We start from the raw sequence: 24,903 nt of genomic DNA on the forward strand, positions 1-24,903 counted from the left end.
GGTCTGAGTGATGTATGCCAGGGCAATGGTTTGTGGGCATGGCACACAGGGATGTGTGCCATGTCGACTCTTTACTTTGTTCTGCACCAAGACACGCAGCCTGCAAAGGCAGTGTGTGAGTGTCAGGGTACAGGGCCTCTAAGGGTGGCACAATAAGTGCTGTAGCCTTTAGAGGCCTTCTCGGGTCACAGTGCCCTGGGTACCTGTGGTACCGTTTACCAGGGGCTGACATGTAACCAGAGATGCCATTTGGGTGTTAAGGCTTCAATGCAGTTTCAGGGAAGGAACATAGGCCCTGGGCACCTGATTAGCAGGAGCCCAGGGCACACTCCGTCAAAGAACATAAGCAATTCAGCAAAAAGTGGGGCATACCTTGCAAGAAAGAGGGCACTTTCTCACACATCTTCCCAAGGATTACCACGCGGCTTATAACGCTGTAAGTCGTTTTTTAAGGAAACAACTTCTTGCTGTAATTCTAAGAGGATTCTTGTCAAATCCTGCAATGTGGGAGGGTCTGAATCTTGACCTGCAGCTCTTAGTATGTCGCGTGTGGTATCCATCGCCCAGGCCGATGTTTATTTTTGTGGCTTGACTTTGTTATGGTGGTCTCACCATTCACCTGAAAACCAGGTAGTCAGCAGGGGTGATGATAGTGCCCCAACCTTCTCTGAATATTTCTCAGTTCCACTGAAAATAGAAACAGTAGCGCTGGCAAATATTCCAAGAGGGAAGGGGTTTGGGATGAGAAACAGAACACAGAGAGAAGAGACACAGCCGTACTTTGCCACCTGGACCTGCCGGGATCTTATGTGCAGAATCGTCTTCTTCTATCTACCCATAAAGAAAATCAAGATATGAGTTTTTCCAAAGAATGTAATGTAAAAAGGGACTTATAAAGCGCAGGGCTACTCCACAGAGTGTCCCGGCGCGGCAAGGCCACGAGACAGACGTCAGTGCTCCTACCAGGATAGAGGGCGGCCATAATATAACAATTTGTTATATTATGTGTGTACTGTTATTAACAAAGTAATAATCACCTGTTCACATGCTACGGATTTTCATTTATGTATCAGAGGGATTATCTGTCTTGGGAATCTTATACCACTAGGCATTAATTACACGTCATCCTAAAATGAACTATGATGGAACAAGAGAATAGAAAGCGTGCATTTAGTTAAGAGTTTCTTTTTTGTTTGTCCTAATTAACTTATCTTATATTATACGTTCAACACCTCACCTTTGTGTCATCTGTGCTTGTTTTAAAACCTGTCACCAGTTGCTACAGAAACAGGTTTTGATATCCCATGTATATGCGAAGAAAACAGAATGAAGGCATGAATACATTTATCTATTCAAACAAACAGAAGAATTCTACTAGCCTCGTAAGATATGTAAGTCACACTAATGTAACTAAAACATTAATACATTGTTGAAGTAAAAAAACACAAGTATCACATTAGCCTCGTGGGATACTTAAAGCTCAATATTGTAAAAAATACTGACTGTCCCAAAAGTCTCGAGCGTTTTGTTTTCAGAAAGTTAAAAAGTGATTATTAATACTAAATAAAATACAATGCAGACGAAAAGGCACCAAGTCACTCAACACACATTCACGGGACTTAGCTGTCCTGAAGTGATGAATGTCCTTTGTTCCTGAATGCTGCAGAGCCTCTTTACAATTGCTTAAGACTCCCGGATACCAATGCGGGAATGCGGAAGATGTTCCTGACACGGCTGTGTCAAAATGAAGTCAAGGACAGCTTTCCAGTAGCGCGGCTATTTATAGTGTGCTCATAGGCGTTGTCGACTGCGTTTACAAAGCGCATGTTAACAGCGTCCAGAAAGATTGGGAAAAACACGTGGCTGTCAGGAAGCTTGGTTCCTGACAACCATAAACAACTCCTAATCGCGCATTTGCTCAATGCGTTTATCGCTAGAAGGAATTACACATTAGGCAAGCATTCACTAGAAGGTCAGCATGGGCAATTATGTAAGGTAGACAAATATAAACAGGGCACTTCAACAAATCCCTAAGCAGGCAACAGTTAAATATAAATAGCAACAACTTACGTCTATATGTATGTGTTCGAGGCATATGAGCTGCAGATTATACACTGTGCATGGATCGCCATCTGGTGTTGGGCCCGGATGTTTGCAGTTTGTTTTTCATCTTGGAAAGTCTTTGGGAGTCACGAGGTCGGTGACTCCTCCTCTGGTTAGTATTGCGCATGGGCATCGGCTCCATCCTCCGATTGTTTTTTTCCGCCATCGGGCTCGGATGTAAAACTTCGCGCTCCGGTTCCGAACTTCCCAGTTCACCGATCGATGCACAAATCCTCGCTTATTGAACTTCTTCAAAGACATAAATCATCTTATTCATCATCTCTTCGGCACTTCTTCGACTCCGGTCGTCGACGGCGGCCTTCGGGCCTATTCCGGTCTCGGCTGATGGAAAGAACTCCCTTCAAGAAGTGCCCTCGATGTGGGTCCAAGTTGCCCCACACTGATCTCCATGAGGTGTGCAACCTCTGCCTCTCCCCAGAACACGAGGTCGAGACTGTCCCGCCTGCAAGTCTTTTCGCTCAAAAAAGACCATTCGAGATCGACGGGCTAAACGCAACATGGCGCACTCCTCGACCTCCGCTCCAGTCGACATCTTCGGAGACGACGACGAAGCTCCGGGTCAGCAGGACATCGAACAGGAGGACGACGACCTCGTCAGCGCTTCCGAGGCCGACGACTCAGATGTGGAGGACATCACCCCGGCGCAGTCGTGAGTACAATTCCCCCTCCCACGCCGATACCAAAAAAGGCTTCGGTCACACCTTCGCCTCCGGGCCTAGGCAAGACCAAGGACACTGCTTCTCACACCCCACCTTCGGGCCCGGTAAAGAAGCCTTCTAAGCCTTCCGTCAGCTCGGGCTCGAGCCAGCCGGCCACCGGTGCCGACAAACACCCTTCGGCACCGAAGAAAAAATCGGCCTCCACCTCCACACCGAACCCGGCACCGAACTCTTCGGTGCCAAAACCGGCTCCTCCAGCGCCGACCAAACATCACAAATCCCTCGGCACCGACACTCCCGTGCCGAAACCTTCTTCGGCTCCGACCAAAAAAACCGAGGTTCCCAGGAAGCACGGCTTCGACAAACCTAAAAAGCTGCCGGCCCCGAAACCTTCGGCGCCGACCGAATAACCAGTGTCACAGGAGCTCTTCACACCGGATCCTTTGCAAAAAACCCTCACCAAGGATCCAAAGACTGGACACTTGACATTGTCTTCAAAAAAGAGACATTTGGACAAGCCGGCTCCACCTCCACCTCCAAAGAGAAAGGACATTGCTACCTCTCCTTTCAGGGTGCCTTCCCCACCTCCTCTACCTCCTCTACCCTCTCCACCTCCACCCCTTCCACCTCATCGTTCCCCCACCTTGTCTCCTGTCCCAGACGATTTGGGGGACCCTTAGTATGATCCAGCGGATGTGCCACAAGATCCCACCCCTACTGGATCTCCAGACCCATGGGATGATTATAACAATCCGGACATCCCAGATGTCCCACAGGATGACCTTTATCCATCTAGGCCATCCCCTCCTGAAGATTCCTTGGGTTTTTACCACTTGTTACAACGGGCGGCACACTACCACGGGTGGAGTTAAACACCGACCCAGTGGAGGAGGACTTCCTCCTAGACACTTTTGACGATACACATAGGTTCACTGCCATTCCACCTATGTTAAAGGGCGTAATTAAACATGCCCCTGAGGTTTTTAAAGACCCAGTCAGGGCCAGGGTCCTAAACCCTCGGATAGAAAAGAAATACAAAGCCGCTCCTACAGACCCTTCTTACATTAAGGGCCCTGCACCATTAGATTCCCTAGTGGTATCTACAGCTAGGAAGCGCTCAAATTCTCAGGCGTCAAGCGAGGCGCACCCACCCGACAAAGAGTCCAAGCTCCTAGATGCGTCAGGGAAGCGCACTGCGTCACAAGCGGCCAATATATGGCGTATTGCTAATACGCAAGCACTGTTGGCCCGATACGACAGGGCGCACTATGATGAGCTAGAGACCATCATGCACCATCTCCCTGAAAAGTACAAGACTAGGGCTAATGAACTTATTCAAGAGGGAAAAACAATAACCAATACCTCGATACGATGTGCCCTAGATGCAGCAGATACAGCCTCCAGGGCCATAAACACCAGTGTCCTTCTCCGTCGCCATGCCTGGCTCAGGGTTTCAGGGTTTGAACCAGAGGTTCAAGCCTCTATACTAAATAACCCATTCGACCAAAATCATCTATTTGGTCCTAAAGTAGATGAAGCCCTGGAAAAAATGAAAAAAGATACAGACACGGCGAAATCTATGGGAGCCCTACAAACACAGACTCCCAGGCGCTCCTTTCGCCGTTCTTCCTTTCGGGGCACGGGCAGAGGCTACTCCTCGGACAGTGCATCCATGTCCTATAAATCCCCTCCTCAGTCTACCTTCACGAAGGGTTATCAAAGAGGCGGATACAGAGGCAATAATAATAAGGGCAGAGGCAAAACAAATACCGCCCGCTCTGCCACTCCTCCTGCCCAATGACTTTCCCCCGCTCCCTCCAGACCATACCACTCCGGTCGGAGGCAGACTACGACATTTCCTTCACGTCTGGGAGACAATCACCTCAGACAGATGGGTGACACAAATTATTCAGTCAGGGTATTGCCTAGAATTAACATCTACACTCCCCAACATTCCACCCAGGCACTGCCCTATGTCGCAAGAACATACTGCGCTACTAACACAAGAGGTGAGCTCTCTCCTGCAAAAAGGAGCAATAGAGCAGGTCCCCATAAATCAACAAAATTTAGGGATCTACTCCCTGTACTTTCTAATTCCAAAGACAGACGAGACCCTACGACCTATCTTAGATCTCAGACCTCTAAACACTTACATTCATTCGGACCATTTTCACATGGTAACCCTCCAACAGGTTCTTCCACTTCTCTCCCAGAACGATTTTCTCACCACTCTGGACTTGAAAGACGCGTACTTTCACATCCCAGTACACCAATCTCACAGAAAGTACCTCAGGTTTGTGCTAGACGGACAACACTACCAGTTCAAGGTGCTCCCGTTCGGGGTAACAACAGCACCAACAGTGTTCACCAAGTGCCTGGCAGTAGTGGCTTCACACCTCAGAAGACAGCACATTCACGTCTTCCCCTATCTGGACGATTGGCTGATAAAAGCTACGTCCTACCAACAATTTGTGCAACATACCGCCGCTACAGTCCAACTACTTCACCAGCTAGGCTTCACGGTGAACCATCAAAAATCCCACCTGGTACCATCACACACAAAACAATATCTCGGTGCCACCATAGACACCTCAAAGGCCATAGCCTATCCCAACCCTGCCAGGATTGCAAAAATACAGGCACTGCGTCAAAAATTAAATTCCTATCCCAACACTCTCTCCCAGCAAGAGTGTTTATGCAGCTCATAGAGATGATGGCCTCTTGCATCTTTATAGTGCCCCATGCAAGACTCCAAATGCGCCCACTCCAAGAGTGCTTGGCGCGCCAGTGGAACCAGGCCCAGGGACAACTGACAGATCTGGTGTTGGTAGACGGTCGCACCCATCGCTCTCTGCAGTGGTGGAACACCATAAACCTTTCCAGAGGTCGACGGTTCCTGGACCCGGTCCCACAAATAATCCTAACGGCAGATGCATCGCTCTCCGGCTGGGGAGCTCATCTGTTACATCTCACAGCACAGGGCACATGGACGCCGCAACAGAAGTTACTCCACATAAACCATCTGGAGGTACTGGCGATCTTCCTCGCCCTAAAATCCTTCCAGGCGCAGATTTCAGGCAAGGCAGTCCTCATTCGCACAGACAACATGACTGCCATGTACTACATTCAAAAATAGGGGGGCACACACTCTCCACAGCTCTCTCAGTTAGCACAGAGCATAAGGAGATGGGCGATTCCACAAAAGATTTTTCTCCTAGCCCAACACGTCCCAGGAGTACAAAACACCGTGGCAGATCTGCTGAGCAGACAGACACAGCAAATCCACGAGTGGGAACTTCACCCACAGGTTCTTCACCCGTTCTTTCAGCAGTGGGGGCATCCAAACATAGACCACCCACGAAAACAAAAAATGCCCAAGCTTCGCCGCCAGATACCCACACCCATTGTCCAAAGGCAATGCGACATGGATAAACTGGTTAAACAAATTTGCATACGCTTTTCCACCTCTCCCACTAATTCCATTAGTGGTGCGGAAGCTACAGCAACATTCCCTAACTCTGATCCTAGTAGCTCCAACATGGGCCAGACAACCATGGTACACCACACTGCTGGAACTCTCGGTCGTACCACACCAAAAGCTACGCCTCTCTCCATGCCTCCTAACCCAGAACCATGGAGAGATCAGGCACCCGGACCCAGCTCAACTCAACCTTGCGATCTGGCTCCTGAGGTCCTAGAATTCGGATATCTTAACCTTCCCCCTGATTGCATGAACATTATCAGGGAAGCTAGACGCCCTACTACCAGGGCGTGCTATGCAGCAAAGTGGAAAAGATTTGTTGTTTACTGCCACAACAACACAATCAATCCCTTAAATGTATCCATACAACACATATGTTATTTACTCCATTTACAAAGGTGTAACCTAGCATATACCTCCATTCGGTTACACCTTGCTGCAATTGCTGCCTATTTACAAAACAGGCAGCACCTCTCACTTTTCAAAGTGCCTGCCATCAAAGCCTTTATGGAAGGCCTCAAAAGAGTAATTCCACCCAGAGTGCCACCCTCACCTGTTTGGAACTTGAATATAGTCCTCACACGGTTAATGGGACCCCCTTTCGAACCATTGCATAAGTGCGAGCTGCAATTCCTCACATGGAAGACAGCTTTTCTAGTGGCCATCACTTCCCTCAGAAGAGTTAGTGAAATACAAGCACTCACTATACAGGAACCTTTTCTTCAGATGCATCACAACAAGGTTGTACTCCGCACCAATCCCAAATTTCTACCCAAAGTCATTTCTCCATTCCATCTAAACCAGTCGGTAGAATTACCAGTCTTTTTCTCGCCGTCACAAACAGTTGCGGAAAGAGCCTTACACACACTGGATGTTAAAAGGGCTTTACTTTACTACATCCAGAGAACACAACCTTTCAGGAAAACCAAACAGTTATTTGTTTCCTTCTCCCCACCACACAAAGGCAACCCTATTTCCAAATCAGGGATAGCTAGGTGGATTGTAAAATGCATACAGATTTGCTACCACAAAGCAAAACGAACGCTATCGGTTCCCCCTAAAGCCCACTCTACAAGGAAGATAGGGGCTTCTATGGCTTTCCTAGGGAACATACCACTAGATGACATCTGCAAAGCAGCGACATGGTCAACACCACACACCTTCACAAAACATTATTGTGTAGATGTGCAAACCAAGCAACAAGCTAGTGTGGGCCAAGCTGTACTAAAAACACTGTTTCAGACAACTGCAACGGATGCCGGTGGTCGCCACTAGGGTTGGGTACTGCTATATAATCTATGCACAGTGTATAATCTGCAGCTCATATGCCTCGAACGGAATATGCTACTTACCAGTATGCATCTGTTCTTGGCATGTAGAGCTGCAGATCTATACACGCCCACCCGCCTCCCCGGCTACCTGTATCCGTTCCAGTCTTATCTTATTTAGATACAATACACATGGGTTTCTTTACTGTTACCACTACGCTCCATCTTTCCCTGCTGGCGAAAAACAATCTGAGGATGGAGCCGAAGCCCATGCCCAATACTAACCAGAGGAGGAGTCACCGCCCTCGTGACTCCCAAAGACTTTCCAAGAGGAAAAACAAACTGCAAACATCCGGGCCCAACACCAGATGGCGATCCATGCACAGTGTATAGATCTGCAGCTCTACATGCCAAGAACAGATGCATACTGGTAAGTAGCATATTCCTTATTAAACAGGACTCTGAATAATCACATGATTTAACTGATGACCCTGTGGATGCTGACCTATTACGCAAGGAATGGAAACAGATGTTGTGTGTCGATTCCTAAAATAGTGTGGTTACAGAGAGCCTGGGTTTTCCATCATCCTATAGTAGGTAGTATATAAGTCCTTTTGAAAATGGTGTCTCTCACCCAGTAGGATGTGTTTCGGAGTAAACCGACTTGTATTGACATACTAAATCAGTATTTGTGAGTTTTCCATGTGCTCTGCTGCTTTTTGTCTTAAGTTTGCACTATAGAAATACCTTGTATTGCTTACATAGCGACTGTAGTCTGCACAAGCAGTTGGGTAAAATGATCACATATCATTAAATTGTGGCAGAATCACTGTTTATGATGCATGTTTCATTTGATGATGCATTTCAAAATATATGGAAAATATAAAAATAGGTGTGACCCTTGACAATCAAAATTATATTGAGCACAGAATATCGAAAATAAAAATATTCACTTGATTTTCAGTACCCAGCTCCACATACAAATGTACCTATCCTATACGTATATCTTCAAGTTACATAGATGTGGAGTTAGGAATAGTAAACCTGTACTGTTGACTCTGGGTGTCATGGTGTGTGAACAAACTACAAGCACTATAAAGTCGAAGATTGCTTGGATTTTTTTCTTAGGTAAAAAAAACAACCCTAAACAATGTCTGGCTCCTTGATGGAGCAAGGACATATAGCTCTAATATCTTGCAATGCTTTTCTTGGGCATAGAAGCATTGTGAGATGAAGGAGTTATGTGAAATTGCATTGAGAAGTGGACATGTCCCGCCCCTTGGTTGATTTGTCCTATTGGTGGTGGGTAGGGCTGGGCTTCTCCTTCCACCCTGTTTCCCACCTACCTACCTCCGCATCTTCAAAAAAAGTTCATCAGTACACTTGCCTTGGTTATGAAGGAGCTGCCCTTATCCCCTTTGGTTGCCCCGCCCACATGTTCAAATTCTTAAAAGGTGCTTAAGGGCCCAGGGAATCCCTCCCAGGGCCTTCATTCATGACCTCAAGTACTTATCAATGAGGTGCCCCAGAAGTGAGCACCGGGTTGCCTCATCCAGGAGTTTGCCGGTGCCAGAAAGGATCCGCACCACACCTGATTTCCAGGTCATGAGGTCATACAGTATAAATTATCTTCTCGCCTTGATTAATGTGCAGCTTGTCACCTGATTGAAGGATAACATGCAACCTGTGAATTTATAACAGGTACCAGGCTGCTAAAACAGAGGTGTGGAATTGCTATAGCCCAACGCCCAGGACATATTGTTTAGGTTCAAGGACAACAAGTTTTCATGTGTAGAATCACAGGAAAGAAAAGTAGAGAAATTGCCCGGCGCTAGTTCTCAGTTCCCTGTTTTCCTTTCAGGGAATATTCCATACATTTGATCATATACTGAGAAAAACACACTTTGCACCTTAAATGTCCGTATAGATCCTTTTTATTGCACGTCCTTCTTACGGACACTTGAAGCATTTCATCTTCAGTTTGTATGATATTCGTATAAAAAAAATCTTCAAATACTTGACTACAAATTTTCAGCAACATGCAGTGGTAAACAGAAAGGCGCAAACACGTGTTTCGCGAACGTTTCTCTTCTTCAGGGCTTTACAGAATATGTTCCAAAGAAATTTCTTTCCAATATCCTGATAAGGGTTCCCAAAATTCCTCGTAACGTAGTGCTTCATCAAATAGTTTCCTCCAATAGCATAATTCAGCTGAGTTTGTATTTATGGTTCATTAATGCAAAGCCTTTATTATTAGGGTGAGTGTTCTAAGGGAATGTTGTAAGCTGCACTACTGACAGTGGTCCCAGTATAAACCTGCGTCCGCTTGTTTTCAAAGTTTAGCAGTATGAGGCTATGTATAATGCTTCCACAATGCTCTCTGATTAGATGCAGATATTTGCAGAAGCTTGAAAACAAAATGGATGATTCTTTGCTTTCAAAATAAAATGTTCACAATAAAATGCAGCTAGGAAAAAAACCTTTTGCTAAACTACTCTAAAAGTTTAGGTACCATATCTTTGCAGCATCATTAATAAAATGTGTTGATGCATGCTAGTATTTCCAAAAACTATTCCTAATGGAAAAATCGGTGGAACCAGTTTAAACAAGATGATGAGAAAAATAAAAAAATCAACCAGCATTGACAAAGTCCGTAGGTCTTAAAATGGTGGTCAGCTTTTTGTTATGTCAATGTGTTTGTGTTTTGGCATGGTTTTTGTAAAACCTTATTGGCGTGGTAGGTGCCGGGCCCTCACATTATAACCAGCATTGGTAAAAGGCAAAAAAAAAATGGAGTTTTAAAAATCACACCTTGCTACATGTTGCTACATGTTCCTGGCACTGAACAAAACTACTTTGTGTGCCAAAATGCTGTCACTCATAGTGAAGCCAGCTGACAGAGAGAAAGAGATTGAATTTTAATAAACACAAAATGCCTTGGTTGATGCCAGACCTAAATAGGAGTCCAATTATTTAAAAAACCTCTCAAGAGCACCCATGGTACATGTCCTTGAATTAGTGCAGAGTTACGGCTATCGTGAATTCGCAAGAATTTACAGAAGTAGGGCAAGAAATCGTAGTCCTAGAAAGTTTTGTAAACTGCATTTTAGCATGAGCAAATATGCATGTGTAGATTTGCCCATGTGAAAATCTGTTGTGCGTTTGCAAGTTCACTTTCCCTCCAACCACTTTTTCCCAATCCTGGAAGAAGTTTAACGTCTGGCATTGCCAGGTGTGAATTTCCAACCTTTCTCAGTATGGCAAAAGATTAGAGAAGAGCTGGTGAAAACCCTTAAAACATGCTAGTTAGTAGGTTTGTACATACTCAAAAGGGTATTCCAATCCTGGAACTATTGCTCACCACTACCTTCAAGTGTGTAGATCTGTGGAAAGGTGGCAAAATATGGGAATTGCTAGTATTCAAACCCTACTGTGGTATGAGCCCTGACATAATCAGAGAGGCTAGATCAGAGCTCTTTTCAAGTAGATATTTTATTAAATTCCACACCTCTGTAATCTATTACAGGTAAATAGTTGGTTCGAGGCATATGAGCTGCAGATCACACACTTAGGATAAGATCGCCATCTGGTGTTGGGCTCAGATGCTTGCAGGTTTTTGTTGTCTTCGGAAGAAGTCTTTTGGTCACGAGATAGGTGACTCCTCCCTTGGACTACAGTGCACATGGGCATCCACTCCATCCTCAGATTGTTTGTTTCCGCCATTGGGTTCGGATGAAACTTTTCCACTCCGGTAGAATACTTCTAAACCAAGCTTTTCGAAGCGAAAAACCTTTATAATTTTCATCGATACACCTTTACTCGACATCGAATTCATCGGGCCGGTTCCGGACGTCGACGCGGGCGATTAAATCTATCCGCTCCTTGAGGCCTGCGGCTCATGGAAAGGACGCCGTTTAAAAAATGCCCCCAATGTGGAGCAAACTTCCTGCACCGTGACCATCACAAGGTCTGCAACCTGTGCCTGTCACTGGAACACGACGAGTCCAGCTGTCCAGCCTGCGCCGCATTCCGATCCAAGAAGACCATTCGGGATCGAAGAGCTCAACGCCATATCATGGCACACAGACCAGCTCTGGAACCAGAGGACATCTTTGATGAGGGCCCCGATGTCCCGGAAGAAGATTCAGAGGAACTTCAAATTATATCAGAAGCAGACGACTCCGACGACCCCATTACTCCGGGGCAACGCGTGAGTACCGATGCCCCTACCCCAACCCCTCCATAAAAAGGCATTGGTCAAGACTTCGCCAGCTGGCCCCAGTCGCGACCGAAAACAACCTTCAGAAGCCCTGCCTTCGGGCTCGGCTCCGAAGAAATACAAGCCTTCAGGTGGCTCGGGCCCGAGCAAACCACATATTATTGTACCCCCAGCATCTTTGGCACCGAAGACACAAGAACTCTCGGCACCGAAGCCGGCTCCGGCACCTTTGGCACCGAAACCATCGTGGCCCATAGACAAACCGGCACCGAAAGCTCCCAAGCTTAAAGACTCCATTTCGGCACCGAAACCTTCATCGGCATCGAAACCCTCATCGGTACCGAAACAACCGGCTAAGGTCTATACTACACCTCCTAAAGACTCTACCGATCACCCAAAACATAGATCGGAACCGAAAAAATCGGCACCAAAGTCTGTTCCTGAAGACCAAGAACTTTTCCACCCAGATCCAACGTAAAAAAGAATCTATATTAATCCAAAACTGGACATGTCACTGCTGTGCCATGTAAGAAAAGGAAGCTAGACACAACACCTTCTCCAGCTCCTGTAAAGAAGGACTCAGCCACCTCACCTATTCCTCCTTCCTCTCCTGTACGACCTCTTACCCCACCCCCCTTCCCCGCCTCCACCACCATTACCTTTACCATCTCCTTCACATACACCACCTCCACAGGATGATGATGATGACCTAGGGGGAGGGGATGATCCGGATGATCTTAATGATCCTAATGATCCTTTCACAAATCCAGAGATTGTACCATTAGACGACTGGGCTTACCCTCTGCCTGATATACCTGATCCTACTACATACCCTTCAAAACCCTCACCTCCAGATGACCACCTGGGGTTTGGACAACTAGTACACAGAGCAGCACTTTACCATGGCGTCACCATGCACTCAGATGCACCCGAGGAAGACTTCCTTTTAGACACTTTTGAGCAGTCTCAGAAATCAGTTCAAATTTTACCTATGATTAAAGGGGTCATAAAACACGCCACAGAAGTTTTTAAGGTCCCCGTACGGGCCAGGGTACTTAACCCTCGAATTGAGAAAAAATATAGACCTGCCCCAGAAGATCCTTCTTACGTTAAAGGACAGCTCCCTCTGGATTCTTTGGTGGTTTCCAACACAAGGAAGCGGGCTAACTCCCAAACAACAGGAGATACACCGCCCCCAGACAAAGAATCCAAACTATTAGAAGCCTCGGGCAAAAGAGTAGCAGCACAAGCAGCTAACCATTGGCGTATTGCCAACACACAAGCCCTATTGGCACGCTATGATAGTGCTCACTATGATCAGTTAGAAGATGTCATACAACACCTACCAGACCAATACAAGACCCAGGCAAATGACCTTATACAAGAGGGAAAGCTCATCTCAAATGCCTCAATTAAATGTGCACTTGACGCCGCAGACACTCCCTCTAGAGCAATCAATACAAGCGTACTTCTTAGACGCCATGCATGGCTACGTATTTCAGGCTTTAAGCCAGAAGTACAAAGTACCATACTTAGCCAACCATTTAACCAAGAGCAACTGTTTGGACCAGCAGTAGATACTGCACTTGAAAAAATGAAGAAAGACACCGAGACTGCTAAGTCCATGGGAGCATTGCAGTCTGCACAACCACGTGGCTCCTTTCGACGCTCCTTCTATAGAGGAGCATCCAAAAATATTGGAGCAGACACCTCCTCCACGTTCAAAACCTCTACACAAACATCCCCCAATAGAGGATATTTTAGAGGAGGATATAGGGGAAACAACACCAAGGGACGAGGTCGAGGCAATATCAACACTTGTACCTCCCCCGCCACTAAACAGTGACTTTCCTCCACTCCCCCCAGACCATTCCACTCCAGTCGGGGAAAGACTCAAACAGTTCCTACCTGTCTGGAATTCCATTAGAACAGACAAGTGGGTAAGACAAATTATCCAGTATGGTTACTGCCTGTAACTCACAAATACCCCCCCACATATACCACCCAAACAGCGTTCCATGTCGCCAGATCATCTTACACTCCTTAAGCAAGAGGTTCTCTCCTTGCTTCAAAAACACGCAATAGAGCCAGTTCCCTTCCAACATCAGGGCACACTCTCTAAACTTCCTAATCCCCAAGAAGGACGAGACGTTAAGACCCATACTCGACCTCCGACTCCTAAATCGGTACATACACTCCGATCATTTTCATATGATCACTCTTCAACAAGTGCTTCCACTATTACAAAAAGGCGATTTCCTTGCCACACTAGATCTCAAGGATGCCTATTTTCACATTCCCATGCATCCTGCTCACAGGAAATATCTAAGATTCCTGGTAGACGGGCAACACTATCAGTTTGCTGTCCTCCCAGTCGGAGTGACAACTGCGCCCAGAGTATTCACCAAATGCCTAGCAGTATTAGCAGCGCATCTCAGGAGACAACAAATTCATGTCTTCCCATATCTCGACGATTGGCTCATAAAAGCCAATTCATTCAACAAATGCGTTCTACACACTCACCAAACTATTCAAATTTTACACAACTTGGGATTCAGCATCAACTATCCCAAATCTCAACTACAACCCTCCCACATACATCAATATCTGGGAGCCACCATAAATACCTCCAAGGCCATAGCTTATCCCAGCCCAGCCAGGATAGCCAATATACAAGCTCTCATCTTAAAATTTCAATCCCAACACTCTCTCCCAGCAAGAGTGTTCATGCAACTCATAGGCATGATGGCGTCATGCATCTTCATTGTGCCTTATGTACGACTTCAAATGCGTCCCTTGCAAGAATGTCTAGCACGTCAATGGAACCAGGCTCACGGACAACTTACGGATCTGGTGTTAGTGGACAGTCGCTCACATCACTCACTAAAATGGTGGAACACCATAAACCTGTCCAAAGGGCGGCCATTCTTAGAGCCTCTTCCACAGATGGTGCTGACAACCGACGCATCTCTCACAGGGTGGGGAGCCCATCTCCTAGGACACACCACTCAGGGCAAATGGACCACTCAACAAAAAGTGCTCCATATCAATTACCCGGAACTACTTTCAGTGTTCCTAGCATTAAAATCATTCCAATTACATCTAAAGAACAAAACTGTCCTCATCCGGACGGACAACATGACAGCCATGTATTGCATACAGAAACAAGGAGGCACACATTCTCTCCAACTGTCCCAGCTCGCACAGAACATTTGGAGATGGGCAATTCCCTAGAACATCTACCTGCTACCAGAACACCTTCCAGGAGTTGACAATCAGATTGCCGATTTGTTGAGTCGACAAACCCAACAGATCCACGAATGGGAATTACACCCACAAGTCCTACTTCCATTCTTCCAAAAATGGGGCGAACCAGACATAGACCTGTTCGCCACACACGAAAACGCAAAATGCCCAACCTTCGCCGCCTGGTTTCCCCATCCACAGTCGAAGGGCAATGCGATATGGATGAACTGGTCAGGCAGATTTGCGTACGCTTTTCCGCCTCTCCCACTCATTCCATTCGTGGTACGCAAGCTCAGGCAACAGTCTCTCAAGCTGGTACTAGTAGCTCCCACATGGGCACGTCAACCCTGGTTCACAACACTGCTGGATCTCTCTCTAGTTCTACACCAAAGACTGCGCCTCTCCCCGTCCTTATTAACTCAGAACCATGGAAAAATCAGACACCCTGATCCACATCAACTGAACCTAGCGATCTGGCTCCTGAAGTCCTAGAGTTCGGTTACCTCAACCTACCACCAGACTGCATGAATATTATAAAAGAGGCCAGACGGCCTACTACTAGAGCCTGCTACGCTGCAAAATGGAAAAGATTTGCCATCTACTGCACTAACAATGATATACGCCCACTGGATGCATCCATCCAGAACATCATTTGCTAGTTACTACTCTTGCAAAGATGTAATTTAGCGTACGCATCCATACGTCTCCACCTATCAGCATTAGCAGCCTACTTACAAAATCAACAACACTTATCACTATTTAAAGTGCCTGCGATCAAAGCCTTCATGGAAGGTCTTAAAAGGATTATTCCTCCCATATTACCACCCTCTCCAGTGTGGAATCTAAATATTGTTCTCACTAGGCTCATGGGTCCCCCATTTGAACCTCTGCATAAATGCGAACTTCAATTCCTTACATGGAAAGTGGCTTTCCTTATTGCTATCACATCCCTTCGAAGGGTAAGTGAGATCCAGGCTTTAACCATACAAGAACCATTCCTACACATACATCGTAACAAAGTGGTCCTTAGAACAAATCCAAAATTCCTGCCAAAAGTCATTTCTCCATTCCATCTTAACCAATCAGTCGAGCTACCAGTGTTCTTCCCAAATCCGGACTCGGTAGCTGAAAGACCTCTTCATACCTTAGATGTTAAAAGAGTCCTGCTTTATTACATTGACAGGACCAAATCATTCCGCAAAACCAAACAATTGTTTGTTGCTTTCTCTCCACCACATAAAGGCAACCCCATTTCCAAATCAGGGATAGCCAGGTGGATAGTTAAATGTATCCAGATATGTTACCAAAAAGCTAAACGCACTCTTAACAGTTTCCCCTAGAGCGCACTCCACACGCAAGATAGGGGCTTCCATGGCATTCTTAGGAAACATTCCCTTAGAAGATATTTGTAAGGCAGCCACATGCTCTACAACACACACCTTCACTAAACATTACTGTGTTGATGTGCAAGCCAAACAACAAGCTTCTGTGGGTCAGGCTGTCCTTAAAGCTTTATTCCAAACTGCTGCAACTGATACAGGTGACCACCGCTAGGGGAGACACTGCTGTATAGTCTATCCTAAGTGTGTGATCTGCAGCTCAATATGCCTCGAACGGAATATGCTACTTACCAGTATGCATCTGTTCTTGGCATGTAGAGCTGCAGAGCCACACACGCCCACCCACCTCCCCGGGACCTGTATCGGTTCCAGCATTGTCTTAATTAGACATTACACATGGACATCCTTTCTTTATTCTTACACACTCCATCATTTCCCATCATGGCGAAAAACAATCTCAGGATGGAGTGGATGCCCATGCGCACTGTAGTCCAAGGGAGGAGTCACCTATCTCGTGACCAAAAGACTTCTTCCGAAGACTACAACAACCTGCAAGCATCCAAGCCCAACACCAGATGGCGATCTTATCCTAAGTGTGTGGCTCTGCAGTTCTACATGCCAAGAACCGATGCATACTGGTAAGTAGCATATTCCTTTTATATTTTATGCTCTTCACTTTTCTTTAATCCTTTCTATAATTCATTTTTAGAATGTGTGTGCCTTCTTTGCCTCTTATCTGGATTGTAACAGAGCAAAATAACAGCTTTCAAGATATTCTCATATCTCTCTTTTATGTCCTTTCTCTTAGTGTACTTTTAGTGTTTATTGTTGGTCCTTTTTGGCGTTAAGGTTTGTTTCTGGGAGGAAACTTTTGGGGAGCTGCTTATTGAGGGGAGGAATACAATATTTCTAATCTTAATTGTTTCTTTGATTGTTTCTCTCCACAGATTGCCTTTCTACTCGTCTCACTTTTTTACTTCTTTACCTCTGCCAAAAGACTTGTGACTTCTAGAAGCTCAATTTTGTGTATTGTCTCATTAGATTTGCTGCTTAAATCATATTATAATTACGTGTTGGTCATAAACTCCACTGGTAGAAAGATTGTTACCGCTTATGTCTATGTAAATAACTTGATAGGTTTTTTCCTCTCTTAGATCATGGACAGGCATTTATTTCTAGGACTGGAAAAACCACTGACGTCACAAAGATAAAGGGGTGGCGGGATAAGTTTTCAACAAATACCTCATCCAATACTGAAGGTAATTTATCCAATGAGCGCCTTTAAATGCTTGAGATTGTTTTTTATTTGCTGCATACTTTTATTATGTTTAGTAGTTAAATGCACAACTTAATCGTATTGATATATTGTGCTTGTTGATTGCGATGTTAAGAATGTAGTTTGCTTTGGAAGTTGTGCTGTAGATTTGAAGTCTCTACAATTTGAAGCAGTGGCCTATGGTTGCTAACTGTCTCTGAAATCCTGTATGATTGGGCAAACAATTTCATAGACTTCGAAAAAGCTTGCGGCCTAAAGCAGGAGCACCTTGAGAAACAAGTTAGTATCACACTTTCTGGTGGAGACTTCATCTAACTGCAGATTCTTCTGCTTTTGAATCCCCTGAGAGGTCAAAATGGATCTGGACATTTTTCTACAGTAGATCTGGTAGGTTGTGCCATTGCATTCCATGGCAATTTCATCCCACCTCTGGAAGAGATGAGACCGAGTTGTGTAACCCCTTACGTCTGTGCCCTCAGACGTGTAGTAACTGACAAATTGGGATAACAGCAGTATGCAGTCTTTAGCGAGGACCCTTGGACTATCAAAGGTCTACTCCATTGAACAGGAAGGTGGGCGGATGGAGAGGAATCTGTGGTTAGAGTATCCACCAGAAAGGACGTTGCACTGAAGTAACTTTTTCTTTTGATGGATTCTTCTAACTGCCGATTTCTCACCTTCTGAATCAGCACCAAGGTAGTACCTAACCAAAGGTGGTGGGTATGCAGAATAACTTTACACCAGGAAGTCCTGCAGGATTGAGCGAGTCAACTTGCCCTCCTTGTGGGCCAAGCAATCACTACAGTGGTGCCTGATAAATATATGGATAAATGGTTGTATAGAAGCTTTTCAGATGTCCAATAACAGAACATCTCTAGCCAGGGCTGTGGTCGTAGCTTTTGTCCTGGTTATAGTGAGCTTGAAGACCCTCGTGAGGATAATTTTTGCACAGACCATAGCACAGATTATTTCAAAGGATGTCTTGCTCGTAAAGGTCAGTTTCTGAATTGCCCCTCCTTTCCCTAAACAGGTGAACCCGACAAAGATTTGATTGCTCCGGCAGTGCTCCGTCATCTTAGTAAGTTAGAAACTAAGAAGTTGTCTAGGACACCACTGGTGTAGCTTCTCTTGTCTCTTTGAGGGACATTGTGGAGAGAAGAAAGTAGGGAACATGATATACAGCCCCACTTGAAAAGGCGAAAATATTTTTTTCCAATGCACCGGTCTGTCAGGGAAAAAGATGGCATACAGCAGCTGAAGTCCATTGTTATTTTGAGCACCATGCCACCTCAATTTGACCCAACCATATGCAAATTAGTCTTGACCCTGTTCCAATAGGAACAGTCCATCCCACAGTGGCAGGCCAGGTCTCCCTGAACCAGACCACTAGAAACCTAGGTTAATTTTCCCCCTGATTAGGGCTCATCGACCAGGTATGGATTGGTTCCGGTGACAGTGTGCATACCCATCCCACTGAGAACAACACACTGAAGTATTCAAATAAGTGATGGGTGGAATGTTTAAACTAATCTCAACCACTGATAATTACTCGGGCCACATTCCAGTCCATCGTTGTTTTGCACACCATGCCACCTCAGTTTGGAACCAGCTATATGTAGTCGAGATTTGTCGTTCAACGTAGTCTTGGACTTACCCAAGTGTGGCACATGGAACGGATTCTAGACCTGGAACAGGGCCAACCCCGCTGTTGATGGTTGGCAACGTAGAGCTTTGCTTCATGCTTGCTGATAGCCTTAATATGCATCAAGGGGTATTTATTGTAGGTCTTTGTGTCATCTTTAGAACCAGAGGACCAAAATCGGACCTTGTGCGGGTCTGTGTTTGATATGTTTATTACAGTTATGGCACAGCTTAAACCCCATAATCTTCTGTTAAATTGGTGGAAAAATTTAAAACATGGGAGCTGAGCTGATCTTCATCCAAGGGTGTGGAAAAAGAGGAACTTGATTCACTCAGTGGTGGTGCCTATATGTGGCCTTGCCATCACTTCCAGAGGTGTGGTGGAGATGCCACAGTATGATGGCACTTTCTGCTTTTGCACAGAAGCTATTATAGCAGTTTTTCCCAAACTATTGGTCTCAAGACGATTTTTAGTGGCTTGGGAAAGTCCGAGCAATAAAAAACAAATGCCTTTAACTTCTGTGTTTAACTTATCAAATTTGCCGGTGCTTCAAAGAAAGAGGTTAAATGTCAGGCTATGTCTTCTTTTTTTTCATCACAGATTTTTATTTTCAACAATTGTAGCAGCCCTGGAGCAACCAGGGTATTCAATAATACAGTATCCATCATAGCAGTATTGATGTTGACATTTACAATATCGAAATAAAACAATTTAAAGTCTGATAACATGAACACCATGACCCCAACCATAAACAGTGGTGCCAAACATCTAATATATAGTCAAACACTTGTAGTTCTCAGCCAAACCGATCTAATAATCTTGCCATTATAATTGAATTTCTTAATCCTTATCTCATCGTTGCACCAATATCCCACTTGTTGAGGCATCTGGAATGGGCTCTAAATACCGTCCTCAATATTCCGCCCACCTCCTCCAAATCTTAGAATGTTTCCGGGGGCACCCCCTTGAATTAATTATGGGTATCCACCCCATGCAAAAATGAAGTCCCTTCTTTCACACCCAGCTAGTGGCAGGGACGTGTCCTCCAATTCCCTAGCAATGTTACGTTTCGCCAGTATAAGGCCAAGAAATAATAGATGGCGTTTGTATATGTTGCCTCCCGTACCGACTGTGATGTGGAGTATGGCCAGTCGTGGTAAATGTGGGATATCCCCTGCCAGAACCTCAAAAGCGCCGTGCAGTGCCACCCGGTGGGCATAGGAGTGCCTTCTCCCATTTTACATTGCAAGCAGGTAGTAGAGTCAACTAGTCCGGCCCGCCACAACCCAGGCTATGACTTCTGATAAATTGCTGCATATTGACGTCTTTCTCTGGCTGCAAAGTGAGAAGAGTTTTTTAAAGTAAATTATGTGACAATCTTGCTGCTGTACAGGGAATGTTGCAGTAAAGGATGTCGTTTTTTGCAACACACAACAAAATGTAAATACCTGTAAATGAACTGCATGCACTCAGCAGTTAGGAAAGCAAAAATGAAGCACATAGTTTTTGGTAATTGCGAAGTGTGACTGTAGAAGCACAGGGTTTGCGTACTCATGGCATCTAGTGTTAGGTCCGATGTTTGCAAGTTGTTTTTTTTGCAAACAAGTTTTTCAAGTCACAATGTAAGGTGACTCCTCCTCTTGCTAGTAGTGCACATGGGCATCAACTCCATTGTTAGGTTTTCTTACCATCATTGGGTTTGGACGTGTATTACAGCTCTCTGGTTCGAGAACGTTTTCGGGATCCCCTTGGTGCGTAATCCATTCTACCCTTGTCGATATTGTTTTCGAACATGTTTTCCATCCCACGCATATTGAAATTCGGAAAACTCTCAGTCAGGTCTGAACACGCAAATTGCGGCCTTCAGGCCTCGCCCATCCGGGCTACGTTACACTCATTCGACTCTCTTGATGATACTCTGCTGACGGAACGGACTTCGTTTCGATTCTGCCCTCGGTGGCATTTCAAGTACCCGCAGACGGACCTTCACACGGTCTGCAATTTGTGATTCTCCAGTATTAGGGTGTCTTACATAGATTCACATGCCTGAATCATTCCCAGTCGTCGGAGTGGGAGTCCCACGGTACATAAAAAAGCAATAATTATGCATATAATAACCAAGAAACCTTGGTAACATAAAACCAGGAAGTAAAGTAGCCCTAAGCTACAAGAAAAAACTTCCACACTTATGACTATCATAGTCATTATGTATAGTCCAAACTGCAGCCAATCAGGCGACAGCACCCACCAGAATGTTCTCCTCAGAGGCTCAGTCTCTCAGATTTTCTACCACACGTAGTGTAAAGGGAGTTTCCCTGAGCTCTGCTCAGTACTTCACAATTTTTTCTGGATTTGACCCAACCATATGCAAATTAGTCTTGACCCTGTTCCAATAGGAACAGTCCATCCCACAGTGGCAGGCCAGGTCTCCCTTAACCAGACCACAAGAAACCTAGGTTAATTTTCACCCTGATTAGGGCTCATCGACCAGGTATGGATTGGTTCCGGTGACAGTGTGCACAAGACTCGAGTCTGGACATACCCATCCCACTTAGAACAACCAATGAAGTATTCAAATAAGTGATGGGTGGAATGCTTAAACTAATCTCAACCACTGATAATTACTCGGGCCACATTCCAGTCCATCGTTGTTTTGCACACCATGCCACCTCAGTTTGGAACCAGCTATATGGAGTCGAGATTTGTCGTTCAACGTAGTCTCAAACTTCCTCGCTGTCGAAGACTGCCTCGTCGTCGACGGCCTCCTCGTCGACGAAGACTGCCTCGTCGTCGACTGCCTCGTCGACAATAACTTTCCTGACGCCAGCCCCATCGGCGACGATATTGTCGACGGCATATTCGTCGACGCCTCTTTTGTCTTCCTGCACAGAGTTGCAAGTTTGGTCTGCAAAATTGGCTACTGCCTCCTCTGCCCTGCCTACAACGGCAGCTTCTTTGCTACAAAGACGTGGCTCCTCATTGGAAGCTCTCTCCCCATTGAAGTTGCCTGAGCAATTACTGGATTCTGAGGAGGAAGAAGAGGAGTCCGGAGAGGATGACGGATTCCGCACTGCTAGAAGTCTATTGGAATTGTTTATAAATAGGGCTCCCGGTTTTACGGTATTTATTTTTTAGCCATTTCCGTCTGTATTTATCCATATTTATTTTTTGGGCTTTTTTTCTGTATTAATCCATATTTATTTTTGCCACAAGCAAAAGGCAACGCTAAAGCTAGTATTTTTCCACATTTATTAACATTGACAAGGCACACCTGCGCCCGGTTGTTATTGGTCAACACAATACATTCAGCTGAAGACTTTGGCAATGTATTACAAGCCCATGTGCATTTCAAGAGACTTTGAGGACATTGAGGCTCTTTCTGGTTTGTTAATGAAGTGAAGACCACTGAAAACCCGTTCAATATTTGCTGATGATACCGGAATGGCCAAAAGATTCAAAGAAAGATTACACAGTGTTGGCCATTCTTGCTTCTGAGAACGCCAGTATGTCATTGCACTGATGTCTTTTTGTGGGATAGGGTGCATTACATATTTCTTGAACTCTTCTTCTACAACATTCATTACATCATCAGAAGCTCCAACCAATATGAATAAATCTTTGTAATCCTGACTAAACTGAACTTTCTTGAACGGGTCCAGGATTGTAACCCGTTTCCAAAAAGAGTTGTAACTCATTTGCCCAGTTATGTTACGAGCTAGTACAGCATCCCACTTGTTTTTCAGTGCATCTTTAAAAGTAATCATCTCTTTTGTTAGGGCATTTGCTTTTTTGGGTGGTAACATTTGCAATAGACTAGCGATCATTGGGTCTTGTGTATAGTCTTGCTCCAATGCCACAGCCATGTCAACCTCTATGGCTGAATATATTTGGTGGGCATGTGTTTCTTCTGACTCGAGCTTCTTCTGAATGTTGATGATACCAATGAGAGTTTTAACAATGAAATGCATCTTCACATAGAAAGATTTGTGGATTGCACTGTTGGGGCCGAGTAGTTTACGTAGGTGATCAATTTTGGATCCAGTGGCTTCTTCATTGTTTACAAAAGCTAGGAAGTAGTGCCTTATTTCCAAAAGTCTTACTGCTCCCTCATACCAGCTGAACCATCGGATCACAACAACCGCCCTTGGATATCTCATTCTTCCGTCTACGTTTCCTTGAGAATAAATGCGTTTTAAGTTTCGCGCATACTTAAATACTGCTCCAGCCTTTATAACAAAATCATACATGTCCCGGTTCTCAGGCTGAGACAGAGCATAGGAAACAGCAGCATGTATAAGGTGACATGGATCTTTTACATGGATGGTATTAATCCTCTGAGCAGCGCGCAAATCAGTTACTGCCTTTGTCATATAGGATGCAGAATCAGAACATATTGCAACAAGATCATGCCATGATTTACCCAACTTTTGAAGCACACTGTATACAATTAAGGCAATTTTAGCAGAATTACACTCATCAGATATAGTGATGTCAACTAAGGCTAAGCGGCGACCCTTTTCTTCATCATCACAGTAATATGTGACCAATGTTTCAATGGCTGGGTCACCATGCACCTCAATTGTTAAAGAGATAGGGACATTTGCTACAGCTTGACGTATGTTTCCAAGCTGTGCTTCAAACACTCCGGGGAGATATTTTTCGTACATTTGGTTGGATTTGCACATTGTCCTTGCTGCAGGGCACAGCTGCCTAATAAGCTCTCCAATTGGACCATCAGTCTGGTGAAGTGGAACACCACCTTCACACAGAGCTTTCACAAACTTGTGCGGGATATCCGCAGCCTCTTCAATATTTTGGCGTGCACGAGTTGTGCATTGCTCCGTGGTCATTTTCTCCATGCGAGCCTTCTTTACGACCGGAGAAGAAAGTCTCTCGTGGGTTTTGCTGCTCAGGTGGGCTTTGATATTATCCGCTGCCCTGTTTTCAAGTCGACAGTTGTTCGGCGTGACTTGCAGGTGAACATTTTCATCCCTTTAAGGGATACGGCTTCAAATTCAGCATACTCCTGTACGTAATTGTCAATGCCCATGCGTTTGCGGCCCATCTCTATTAATGTAAGGATTCAACAATTAAACAGCCATTGGTTTGATGTTTAAAATACTGTATGTGACTAGGACAAAACACTCAGCCATTATCTGCGCTGCGGAATTGGGTATGTAGGAATTTTACCCGAAAGACATTCAAATCCATCAATGTTTCTCGTTGATCTTAGCTTGTACATTTTTAGTTGCAAATAATTTCTTCTTTATCAAAATACGTCCACGCCTTTCAAGATAACTGATTAGTTTTCAAGTTTTCGAGGAGCAGAGAGAAGCCAGCTCATACAATTGCAGATGCCAATAATATGTTCACATATACCAATGGTTTCTTCACACACTCACTCAATAAGTTGATTTATAGAGCTCAGCTAATCACCCGAGATGGTGCCTAGGCACTTGCGGGGTCCGAGAGACTCATGTAAATAGCCAGGTCGTAAGAACATTTTGAAATTCCAGAATAGATGGGGCGGTCTGGAGCTGGAGTTGGAGGTTGTTCCAGGTCTTCGCTGTGAGATAGGAGTAGGAGTATCCTCCGCTCATGCTTCTGCTGATGCGGGGAGTGTGGGCGAGCGAGATGGAGGCAATGGT

The 24,903-nt window shown here is 45.1% G+C and overlaps 1 protein-coding gene across 5 annotated transcripts in view; it reads left to right on the forward strand.

Annotated features, from left to right (window-relative positions):
• Window positions 1-24,903, forward strand: part of MGA (MAX dimerization protein MGA) — a 1,048,942-nt gene that overhangs the window by 400,528 nt on the left and 623,511 nt on the right. For all 5 annotated transcript variants that reach the window (XM_085627074.1, XM_085627072.1, XM_085627075.1 and 2 more), the window contains exon 7: window positions 17,492-17,596. In XM_085627074.1, the coding sequence (XP_085483200.1) occupies window positions 17,492-17,596 (105 nt within the window). The remainder of the gene's footprint in view (window positions 1-17,491; window positions 17,597-24,903) is intronic.

The sequence above is a fragment of the Triturus cristatus genome, chromosome 9 (genome assembly GCF_964204655.1).
Source record: "Triturus cristatus chromosome 9, aTriCri1.1, whole genome shotgun sequence".
NCBI lineage: Eukaryota > Metazoa > Chordata > Amphibia > Caudata > Salamandridae > Triturus > Triturus cristatus.